Source organism: Amblyraja radiata, chromosome 11 (genome assembly GCF_010909765.2).
Source record: "Amblyraja radiata isolate CabotCenter1 chromosome 11, sAmbRad1.1.pri, whole genome shotgun sequence".
NCBI classification, from domain to species: domain Eukaryota; kingdom Metazoa; phylum Chordata; class Chondrichthyes; order Rajiformes; family Rajidae; genus Amblyraja; species Amblyraja radiata.
This window is the reverse complement of record NC_045966.1, coordinates 15,583,754-15,596,067: the sequence shown is the minus strand read 5'-3', so window position 1 is coordinate 15,596,067 and position 12,314 is coordinate 15,583,754. Positions and strand designations below refer to the sequence as shown.

At 38.4% G+C, this 12,314-nt stretch overlaps 1 protein-coding gene across 2 annotated transcripts; it reads right to left on the bottom strand.

Annotated features, from left to right (window-relative positions):
* Positions 1–3,198: 3,198 nt before the first annotated feature.
* On the bottom strand, positions 3,199–4,882 carry LOC116978319 (thymosin beta-11-like). Of its 2 annotated transcripts, none has more exons than XM_033029390.1 (3): positions 4,733–4,882; positions 3,833–3,940; positions 3,199–3,562 (listed from the first exon to the last, which is right to left on the bottom strand). In XM_033029390.1, the coding sequence occupies exons 2-3, from the start codon at positions 3,930–3,932 to the stop codon at positions 3,525–3,527; spliced, it is 138 nt and encodes a 45-aa protein (XP_032885281.1). In that variant the 5' UTR covers positions 3,933–3,940; positions 4,733–4,882; the 3' UTR covers positions 3,199–3,524. The 2 variants fall into 2 exon arrangements, with proteins under 2 accessions (XP_032885281.1, XP_032885282.1); XM_033029391.1 differs by having other exon boundaries at positions 3,833–3,937; positions 4,733–4,822.
* Positions 4,883–12,314: the final 7,432 nt, after the last annotated feature.

Genomic DNA, 12,314 nt, shown 5'->3' with positions numbered 1-12,314 from the left:
ATCACCAGAGAAGACACCCAGCAGCTGGTGATGTCCATGAATCGCAGACTTCAAGCAATCATTGCATGCAAAGAATATGCAACAAAATACTAAACATGACTACTTTAATTTACATGACATTGCTGTGTCCCAACATTATGGTGCCCTGAAATGGGGGGACTATGTATAAACATTGCTGTAATTTCTACATGGTGAAACTAATATGTATAAAAACGGCCTTTATTAAAATCTGACAATATGCACTTTAACCACATGTGATTTTTCTATTACAAATTTCAAATTATGGAGGCAAATAAATAAATGATGGGTCTTTGTCCCAAACATTATGAAGGACACTGTAAATAAATGATGGGTCTTTGTCCCAAACATTATGGTGGGCACTGTACATTTACCATTAGATTATGAATGAAAGTTCAAAATCTAAAGTAACAAATAATAGAGCACCTTCTGTAACAATAATCATAGGATACTATAGCAAGGTGTTAAAGATCTAAAAGAATTGTAACAGAAGGAAGACCTTTATTCGACTTGGTCATGTAGATCTAATGTACAAAAAATAAACAGTAATCATCTTTGCAACTAACAGTATTTCCAATGCCAATGTGCCTTCTATTGCTGAAAATGATTCTTCTGCCTGGGAACCAATTTAGCAATTAATTATGCCTGGAATAGCTAAACATGCTGTCTGCTTGGTGCAGACATCGATGCCGTCAGCTGACTGCCTTTTCCAGACACAATGCAACAGAAAGCACACAATGCACAACACGGAAATCAACCATTGTCCAATATGCAGATATTCTCTGGCCATGAGTGAATCAATCTAAATCATAAAAGCTAAACAATAGCATTTTGGGTGGAGGGGTGTTGGGTAGGGGGGGAAGAAAAGGGGTTAATATGAATAGCTTTTTTCTTTAATGTGAAGGAGAATTCAAATATTCATTATTCATTCCCAGGAACAGAGTAGTTAAAAGTTGGTATTATGTCAGTCTTATTCACAAATACGCCTGTATTCTTAAACAAAGACAACTATTGCCTCATCTGTTCTGCTGTGGTACCAGCTGTTCCAAGCTCAGAGTGTTTCCAAATCAATTGCCCATCTGTTCGCTGACTCACATTGTCTAAATCGGGATCTTTTCTATTCACATAGTGTATGTGAGACCTAACATTTAAAATATTAGATATGTTTATTGACTTAAGATTTTTGTCATTAGTAATTTTGTTTCTTGTGAAGACAGAAAGAGATTTTCTTATACACCCTGTGACTAATGTTTTATATCAGTAAAATTATGCAAAACATTTCAATAATATTTCAGATAGTTGTAAATGTCTTCAAATTGTGTAGAAATACAGATGTAGATTCAGAGCTCAAATTATTTTTCTTTGTTGAGTGAGCTTTATTTCACTTTTATTCTGAAAGCTTATATTTATTTTCCTCATTAGACACAAGTGCTTTATTGTAACAAAATAAACGAGCCATTGTAAAATGCAAAACAAAATTGGTGCTGTAGGCTTCAGTCAGTGGCATCTTTATTATTTTTGTGAAATTGCAGCTAGTGTTGAAAAGGAACAGGAACATGTCCCATTGTGAATTTGTAAGCTATAATATGGAATATAAATAACTGAATGGAATTAATCAAATTTGTATCTAAACGAGTAATGGATTAAAACCATGCAATCTAAATTATATATATATTAAAATATTTTATTAAATATACATTTCCAAATGCTATCCTCTTTCCACTCTCTCCACCCATTTTCCAATTCCTTTCTGATAGGGATGATACAAATTAGCATCACATTCACAGACTGCTGCAGCAGGAGCCTTTCAACTAATGTTTGTGAATACGTCCAGATATTTGCCGACTGGGGAGAGATAATAGCAGGTCAACCCAATCAGCTCAAACTTACTTTTACCTGGCACCTACTTTTCCACATCAAGCTGGAGAGAGAGATTTCTATCTCTTTCATAGGATGGCAACAATATATGAGAGACACAAAATGCCAATTAACTCAGTGGGACAGGCAGTATCACTGAAGAGAAGGAATGTGTGACGTTTCAGGGTCAAGATTCTTCTTCAGACTTCAGCCATGAGCCGAAACCTAACCCATTCCTTCTCCAGAGATGCTGCCTGCCCCACTGAGTTACTCCAGCATTTTGTGTCTGTCGCTGGTTTAAACCAGCATCTGCAGTTCCTTCTTACACACAATATATGATACTTCTATATCCACCCAGTATCACGCAATGCTGATTTATTTACAGACCATTCAGAATCACAGAATGTCATTAGAGCTGTATACCCGAAAGGATAATCACATAATAGACTGTAACATTGCATCTGTGACATTTCAATATGAAAGCCAGGTGCAAACCTGTACTCATAAAACTTTGTCTTTGGTATGTGATTTGAAGTTGATCTTCAGGGAGGGAGGAAGAAAAAAGTCAAGAATTGTCCAGCAGATGGTTGCTAAGAGAACATTCCTTGTCAACTTGTACATAACGGTTACTCTAATTATCAACAAAATTTATCTGAAACAAAATATCAAATGAAAAAATTGATGCAACTTCTATTTATTGTAATCTTTCAAATTTACAAAATGGTTAATTGGAAAAAGTATTTCAATAGAGAGCATTCATTTTTCAAAATTTTCTGGAAAAGTAAATTAAAATCTTGTATAAATAACAAAAAATTGATATTTATAATTCTTAATTATGGGTATAAACTGACAAATAATAATAATAATAATAATAATAATAATAATAATAATAATAATAAATTCTCCAGGATCTTGGAAAGGCTTTTGAATTCTGAGAATTGTTACAAATGCTGATGATTATCTATGCATTATTTTTTATTATAGATTTGTGGAAAAATGAAACTTAATTGCAAATAGGATTTAATAACCATTTTGTTAGTAATTTGACTGTTTCCATATCATCAACAGACAATTTTAATGCAATGTCCTGAAAATGTTTGCAGGTATACATCTACAATGTTCATTCCATTACTATTTCAAGGATGAGTGAACATTTTACAGATGCAGCATAACAATCAGAATTTTTTTACTGAAAACAAATGGATTTTGCCAACATTCTGAAAGCAATACTTTGTTGATGGTGGATTTGGTGAGGGTTGGGGGGTTGGGAAGACGAGAACACGAGGAAGTACAAGAAACAAAGTCTAAACTATTGCACACATGTACTTATTTCATTGGTCTTTATTTGCTTTGTAACATGTTAAGCATAGAAGAGTCAATAAACAGATGAATTTGAATACACAAAATAAAATTAAACTGACTTCACATATTTAGTGCACAGATACATTATTTCCTAAGACCATACGATCCAATCACCGTTATATTAATAATTTGGTCCCGGTGCATTACAGGAAGTAGTCCCTGTCTTGAGATTGTAGTGGATACTCCAACAGTCCCACCCTTGACTCAAATAGCTGTCAGGATTTTGAAACTAAAATCATTCAACTTAAAAAAAAAACATTAAAAGTTGCATCTCCCCCATTTCACATTCATGATGCTGATTCTTGTCTCTTTTCCTCTTCAATTGCTGAAACATAAAAATAAACCAACCTTTTAAAAAACCCATGTAATCCAATTTCAAGTACCAAAGCTTTCTCCAAATCAAGATACATTATATTTAATCATGTTATACTACTCATAAATATTCCAGGCAGAGTACTCTGCAGAGCACTGAAGAATTATGCCAAGCCAATATGATTTCATGCCAATCTGAGAACAATTTCTAACGATGCTTTAAATTGTATCGTACAGGTGTGGTCAGCAGTGTGAGGGTTGTCTCGGGCTTTGCTACACTTACTCTCTTTTGTTGGTAAAGGGTTTTTTTCTTTGGTTTCTATCTTCTTCAGTTTTTTCTTATCAAACTGTATGATTTCACAAAGATTTGGTTTGTCTGACATGGCGTCTACTGCAAAATAAAATCACAATCAAAGTATTGTCCAGTGCAATGCGGCATTTAAGTCTCTTACTGCGAATACAAAGAACCCAGCGGAAAGCATGGAGTAGCTAAAATACATTTAGATTCTGGAATAATAGTTCAAATATTTTATTTTTTGGTTGGAATGTGCTCAACCAGAAGTTTCATAAATAAAATCGAATATCCTATAAAACCATACAAGTATTGAGAAAATTACAAATGCATTACGTGAAAACGTATATAGTCACATTATAGTCTTCCAACAATCCCAGTATCTGGGTCTGCAGATATTTTCCTTTCACAGATAGTACTCAGATCTCACTAATCCTATATTCCACTGTTTAGCATTGTTGTCAAAGGGAGCCGCCCTACGAAAGGGCATTAATTCTGAATTTTGGTATAATTTACAAATAAAAATAGTCAATTGATTTGCACATCCTATTTAATAGCAAATTCTGCGTTATTGGAGACGCCGCATTTGAAAATAAACAGATTCTTTGGGAGGATCGCAATTTTCGGAAATATCTAATCCTTTAAAATTACAAACCTTTGTAGATTTCGCTGTGAAGGAGATTGATGCACACTTTTATCTAAATAAACTAACATTTTGCTTCATTTATTAATTAACCAACCGTGTTAATTAAGGTCATAAAGTGACATAATTGAGATCATCAACGGATCTTAAATCCAAATGCAGGCGAACTCAAGAAATGTGTGATGCTTTAATATCACAATGTCAATAGCAGAAACGTGATTAAAATAGACTCTAAGAGTAGTACTCACCCTTATCTTTGTCCTGCTCCACGAAAGATTCAGATACTATTCTCTATCTGCACTGCCTGGGCGTGGATTAAAAAGCGCAGAGCACCGCGTGATTAGCATAAATATCTGACACAACTGGGACCGCCTTCCGGAAATAATCTGCAGCAAATAGCATTGCAGTGTTCCTGGAAATGGGTAATGGCATCAGTGGAAAACTGATGCAAAGGCTTGGTTTGGAGAAGCCATTTCTCCTGTGTCGGGTAGCTAACGAATGATCACAGTGGCGAGTAGTACATTCGAAGTGAATGGATAATTGATAGAAAGAACATGATAGAGAAAATGGTATCGTTACCTAGCGATATTTTACACCAACCCAAAATCCAGCACACTGATACTAAACTATGTATAAGACCAAATACACATCAATGCAGAAATTGAAACCTGTCGGCCAGACAGATTCACCCATTACTTTGGTTGCAACGTCCACCACAGGCGCTCCAAAGACATTTATTTACATCGCCTTCTTGTGAAGGATAAGATAACAATTTCCAGAACATTTTTAACAAAATAACCGTCTCGATGTCACTTTAAAATCCAAAGTACTACTGGTTGTTGTCAGGACAACATCTACAATTGCCCAGCCCTTCGAACGCTCTCCTTCAGCAGAATATACAACGAGTAATTTAATGTACAAAATGAAAGGAAACGAGGGGAAAAGCTTCGTTTTATTATTGCGAAAAAAAAGTCTGGTACTTCCTGAATAGATAAACAGCTGAAAAGGCCATATATTTTGAAGGCTTTGTTTTACAAATTAATAATAGCTATGGCAATGGGGTGTGATTATTTATTGGAAAAATATCACTTTGTATTTACTATTTCCAACTTTGTCTTTCGAAACACAAAATTTAAAGTTGGTCGGGAAATTTGAGAAAAGATAAATTAGACAATTGTGCAAAAAAATTATGCTTTGTCATTGAAATATATATGTTTTGCAAAAATAGCAGTTTAATGAATCTGACATTGTGTATAAATCAGAATCAAACCATGTACACAATAGAAAGAATGAAACCAGTAAAACATTCCCCCTGAGCCTTGCATCAATGTACCTTTTGTTATTTAAACTCTTTTTTCTCACCCTAATATAGACTTTGCTTCCCCCCCCCCTCCTCTCCTATTTCCCTGGACCTGCTTAAAACCTGGCACATCTTCAAACATCCTCCACTATTATGTAATAAAAACTAACTTAATTATTAAGTAATTACTTAATTATGTTAGCCCTGGTAACAATATTTGCATTGTCTTTAACTACGGGTGAGATACCCGAAGATTGGAGGGTGGCTAAGATTTGCTTACGTTTAAAAGGTGCTTAAAGGGCAACCCAGGGAATTACAGGATGGCGAGCCTAATCAGTGGTGGGAAAGTTACTGGAGATGGGTGATGATGGACAGGATCTCCCAGCATTTGGAAAGATAAGGATTAATTTGAGATAGTCAGCATGGCTTTACTTGTGGGAAATCGTGTCTTCCAAATTTGATTGAGTTTTTTTAAAAGGTGAGGGTTTTAGGTGAGGACAATGAGGATTTAGAGGTATTAGAGGATTTAGACATTCTCCACATAGACTTTAACAAGGCTTTTGACAAGTCCTGCAGGTCAAGCTTGGCTTGAAGATTAGATCACATGGGGATCCAGGGTGATCTAGTCAATTGGATATAAGATTCATTTGGTGGAAGATGTCAAAGATTGCTAGTGGAGGGTTGTTTTTCAGATTGGAGGCCTGTGACCAGTGATTTGCCATGCGGATTGGTGCTGGGTCCACTGTAGTTTGTCAAATGTATTAATGATTTGGATGACAATATTGTTAACATGGCGAGTAAGTTAGTGGACATTGAAGAGGGTTATCTAAGATAATAGCAGATTCTTTGGTCTACTGGGAAAGTAGGCCAAAGAATGGCAGATGACATTTGACTCAGACAAGTGTGATGTTTTCCATTTAGTAAATTAAAATGGGGCGGGACTTGCAAAGTAAATGGTAAGATCCTGGAGATGTGTTGTGGAACAGAGAGATCTTGGGATGAAGAAATATAATTCCCTGAAAGTGGAGGCACAGGTAGACAGGATGACAAAGAAGGCATTTGGCATGCTGGCAGAACATTGTGTAGAGGAGTTGGGATGTCGTGATACAACTGTACAAGTCGTTGGTGAGACTACACTTGGAGTATTGTGTGTAGTTCGAGTCACCCAATTGTTAGATGGGTTTTATTAAGCTGGAAAAGTGCTGAAAAGATTTACAAGGATGTTACTGGAACTAGAGGGTTTGGGTTGCAAGGAGAAACTGGATAGGCTGGGAAGTAGGAGGTCGAGGGGTGGCCTTACAGAGATTGGAGGTAGGAGACAGGGGTGACCTTAAAGAGGTATGTAAAACTAAGTGGGGCGTAGATAAGTTAAATGGTCACAGTATTTTTCCCATGGTAGGGAACTCTAAAAGTAAAGGGCATAAGTTTAAGGTGGGAGGGGAAAATTTTAAATGGAACCCGAGAGGCAACCTTTTCACGGGTACATAGAATGAGCTGCCAGAGGTAGCTGAAGAGGCGGGTACAATTACAATGTTTAAGACAATTAGACAGGTACAGGGATATGAAAGGTTTAGAGAGATATAGATCAAGTGAGACCCATTGGGCCCTGTTCCCCGAACGCAATATTCCACCACTCACCCATAGCCCCCAACTGTGCAGGTGCAGCTGACGGGTTCCCGTTGTGACGCCAGAGATCCCCGTTGTGACGCGAATCACAGCAACCCTCCCCAACTGCGCATTGCCATCCCTCTTCCTACCCCTATCCTACTCCATTCCCCCTCATCCCCCTCCCCTTCCTCTCCACCCTCCCTCTTCTTTCCCCTCTCCCCCTCTCCTTTCCCACCCTCCCTCACCTCTCCCTCCCGCTCCTTTCCCCTACCCTCAGTCACTCCCTCCCTCCATCCATAACCCCTCTCCCCTCCATACCCCCGTCCTCTCCCTCAATTTCCCTGCTCCCCCACTCCTCACCTCCCCCCTATCCCATTCCCCCACTAAACAATCCTCACCCTCTCCTCTTCCCTTCCCCTACTCCCTCCCTCTCCTTACAACAATGTAACAAATCTCTCATTGCACTGGGGAGTCCTGTCATTTGTTAACATTGTAACGAGCAGGGCAAGTGGAAAAGTGTTGAAAATTGAAACTCCACCCCCTTGCAAAGTCCAGTCGGACTGAAGATGGCGGCGCGCAGCATTCTCCTTCAAGCTGCGGCTGACGTTACCATTGGCAACACATGTGAGTAGCCGCGGTGATGTAATTGTGGGCTTGAAGACTCTTCACGGGAAGGTCCCATTGTGATGTCATTGTCGGACTCGCTGCGTATGTAAATGAGATCACATTGTGATTGGAGGTCTGTGAGATGGCATTGTGACATCATCCCTGGAAGCTGCTAGAAACGTCTCACTCTCACAGTCAGTTATTATTCTCAAAGTTGTTTTTTTTTAAACTTTAAATATCAATAACTTGTGATGTATAACATCACATCTGGAGGAAACTTGATAACAACGACCGTAGGAAAAAGCTGAGTAAGATTCTGCAAAGAAATTTTGCGCTATTGTGTACCGTTTTCGCGTAGCTTCTGAAATCACAGACAGACAGACAGACAAACAAGACAAGACTTTTAATAGTAGATAGACAGACAGACAGACAGACAGACAGACAGACAGACAGACAGACAGTCAGACAGACTAAACTTAGGCAACTGAGGCTAGCTCAAGTAAACAACTTGGTCAGCATGGACAAATTGGGCCAAAGGGCCTTTTACTAATGCATAACTCTGTGACCCAACAACAATGTCATGGCCTAATTTTCCTTTTTAAGCTTAAATTAGGCATAAATAGAAAATCATTGTTAGAAGTAAATTGTTCAACATTGAAATAGTGCCCACTCATGCCGATTCATTCATTTCCTGTGTTGCTTCCTCATGAAAAAGGGGTACCTTACGGATTTCTTGATTTTGCCTTTTTTTAACTTCATCAAAGTGTGTTTGACAGTTTATCTTTGAATTTAAAATTTGGCCAGTTGGTTTTTCACTTAGTGCATCGACACAAGATTTAAAAATTTTCTTCTAAAGTTTGCAATTACACGTTTGTGTTGTAAGACTAATTCTTCATCGATTCTTTCCCATGGTATTATTGCTGGGATTTCTGCTAAATTGGCAGCAGTCAGCATCGGTTGAAGAAAGAGCCAGGGAATTTAAAAAAATGAAGTAAAGGCATGTGCTATTGCATTGGAAATTGTTTTTGGCCTCTTTGAATTTATTGTTTACAAATATTTAATTTGATATCTCAGTGCCTAGTCTTCATTCATTGTTTGAATGAATTACTTCACAACATACAAACATGGAATGTTCGTTCTACTAGGACTCCCCAAGCTTCTGAAAGGTTTGAGAATATCAAGTGTGCAACAATTATAACTTGTACATTACAGAAATGAACCCAATTAGGTGCATAGCTTTATCATTAAACTTCCTTATTTGCTCCAACAACCTGTAAACATGAGGAACAATATTATTTGTTTACCTTATTTGCTGTGATTTTATTAATTTAGTCATATTTCAGTAACTGAGTGTTTCTAGAAAGACTAGTATGTATTACCTAACCTTAATTATCCTTAAGAAGTTGATGGTAAGCTGTATCCATGGTGGTGGACATTGTGGTTTTGAAAGATGCTGTCAGGATAGCCTTGGCATTTAAAGTGTTGCAGTACAGAGGATGGATCTTTTCAGTTCTTCAGTTCAAGCATAACATATTTCAGTGAACATCAAAATGTAACTATCAATTACTGACTGGGCATCTGACATTCTCTCCACAGCATATTCAGTTTTTTGTAGGTAATGCTGGGAACATTTTAAAAAATCAGGCTGGTTCTGTGGGAGGATAAACCAGTTTATCAGGTTAGGAAAAGTGCCAAAACAAATTATTTTTCAGTTAGAGAGGTAGGAGAGGAGTGGGTAGGACAAGGAATATTTCTGTTAGGGTGAGGACAAGGTACTCATAGTGACAACCTATTGAGAAAGTCCTTGATAGGTTAATGAAGAATATTAGAGAGAAAAGAGAAGTTGGGGTTGGGAGAGAGTAAGAGGGGATGGAAGCTGTGGGGTGGGAGAGGAGAGAAAGAGCTAAAATGTCTGCCTGGGCACTTAGGGTGTGCCTGTTACATTGAGACATCAGCAATAATAAACATATTAAATTAATGTAATCTTTATTGCTCATCCCTTAAAAAGGATTGTGTAAGCTGAATCGGTGTGCTTGTTAAAATCCCTATGTGTGGCCAACTGTACAGACTCAGACCTTGTCAGTACTTGAATGGAAGATCACTTGGAAGAGTTATTATATGACCCTCTGTTCGTTTTCCTTTTCTCTAATTGAACCTCTTCAACTAGATGGGTTCATCAATACATTATCACCATGGTTGCTGTGGCCCAATTCAATCCATTTCCACTGTCCTGTGCATCCTCCCCCAACCTCTTTGCAACTTAAAACTAACTTGTTCGTTCTCTTTTCCAGTTCTAATTAAGATTTTTTTTAATTGAAACAATGTGCCACGTGAAACAGTGGCAAATGGAATTGAACTCTGACAAGTGTGAGGTATGCACTTTGATATGACAAACCGGGTCAGGACTTACACAGTAAATGGTAGAGCTCTGGAGAGTGATGTAAAACAGAGAGATCTAATAATGCAGGTGCATGATTCCCTGAAAGCGCTGAGTCAGGTGGACAGGATGAAGAAGGTGTTTGGCACACCTGCCTACATTGGGAACGATAATGAGTATTAATGTTGAGATAACATTATGCAACTTTACAAGTCGTTCGTGAGACCACACTTGAAAGACTGTGTGCAATTCTGCTTGGCTGCTAGAAGGATGTCAATAAATTGGAAACCGTGCAGTAGAGATTCACCACAATGTTATCTGAATTTGAAGGGTTGAGCTATAGGGAGGGGCTGGATAGTCTAGGATTTTTTTTTGTCTGAAGTTTAGGAGGTTGAGGAGTGACATTGAAGTGTACATGATCATGAGAGGCATGGTGAAAGTGAATACTTCTTTTTGCCCATTGTAGAGGATTCTAAAATGAGAGGCCATAGACTTGAGGTGATAGGGGAGAGATTTAAGAGGGACCCGAGGGGCAATATTTTCACCTAGAGGGTAGTCCATATCTGGAATGAGCTGCTAGAAAAAGCTATAGGAGTGGATACAATTATGATTTTCCGAAGACATTTGGACAGATATACAGATTGAAAGGATTGATAGAGGTATGAGCCAAATGCAGGCAAATGGGATTAGTCCAGCATGCCAACTTGGTCAGCTTGGTCAACAAGGTATAATGAAGCGACTATTTCCATGCTGCATAGCCCTATGACTCCATGCCTTTAAAAGTAACCCTAACTGGCTTCTTGTGTTGTAATCTGTGGCTTGCCCTAAAGTTTCCATACAGGGGTGTGCTTGCCAGCATCTGATTTACTTCTTACACTTCTGTTGTCACTCCTCTACTCCTAGACAGAAGGATAGAGTTCTTCTGGTTCTCATTTTCCATCCCACCAGTATGTGCATTCCTTCTTTCTCCCCAACCTCTGTCCATTTTTTCATTGCTGTATTTCATATTCCTTTGTGTGTATTCTGTCTTGCTCTCTCTCTTTAGCTGGTGCCATTTTGTAGCTCACATATCCTCTATTGAGATAGGAGAGAAGAATTGCAAATTGCAAAGCCAGAGGAAGGAATGGAGGGAGAGGGGGAGTTACTATGCACTTCTGTACCTTATGTCCGATGGGAGAGGGGAAAAGAAGGAATGACCTGGGTGGGAGTACATTTGTTATGTTGGCTGCTTTCCAGAAGCAGTAGGAAGTGTATTTTGAGTTGTTCGGTGGGGGGGGCGGGGAGTAGGTGGCTATATATGTTTAGACAAAGACAAATGGTAATATTTACATCTAGGAACAAAGCTCATGACTATTTTCAACTCAACTCCATTGATACAGACAGGCTTTGACCCGCCCCTTTGTTTTGCTGACGTCAGAGGTTATAGTCTTCATATCATGCCATTTAGCTCTTTGGGTCAAATTCAAGCATTTTTGGAGCAACTTTACATCAGCAATTCAAGTGCAACCAGGATGGGCAGTAAAACAAATTCCTGTCTTTGCCATGAATTCCCACTTCCGGAGAATAAACTAATTGCAATTTGCCAGTATACTGATTGATCAATATATAACCATCACTGTGAAATGGTACTCGTGTCAAACACATTTAAAAAATATTTTCTTAATTTATACCGGGTGCCTTACTAATGTCAATGGCATAAAGTGATCAACATCAGGGAGGAAGTAAAACAACTAGTGGACTGGTGCGGCAAAAATAATCTCGAATTAAATGTCGACAAAACGAAGGAGATGGTGTCGACTTCAGGAGGGCGCAGCCAAAGCATACACCCCTCAACATCAGTGGCACTACAGTGGAGAGAGTGGAGAGCATAAAGTTCCTCGGTGTGCAAATTACAGACAGTCTCACCTGGTCCAGGAACACCACTGGGACCGTCAAACGG

What these genes read in the sequence shown, in the direction of transcription:
- LOC116978319 (XM_033029390.1), bottom strand. Translation starts at nt 3,932, where the DNA reads ATGTCAGACAAACCAAATCTTTGTGAAATCATACAGTTTGATAAGAAA. An exon ending in CCCTTTACCAACAAAAGAGA is followed by an intron (nt 3,563 to 3,832) that starts GTAAGTGTAGCA and finishes TTTATGTTTCAG; the next exon opens with CAATTGAAGAGGAAAAGAGA.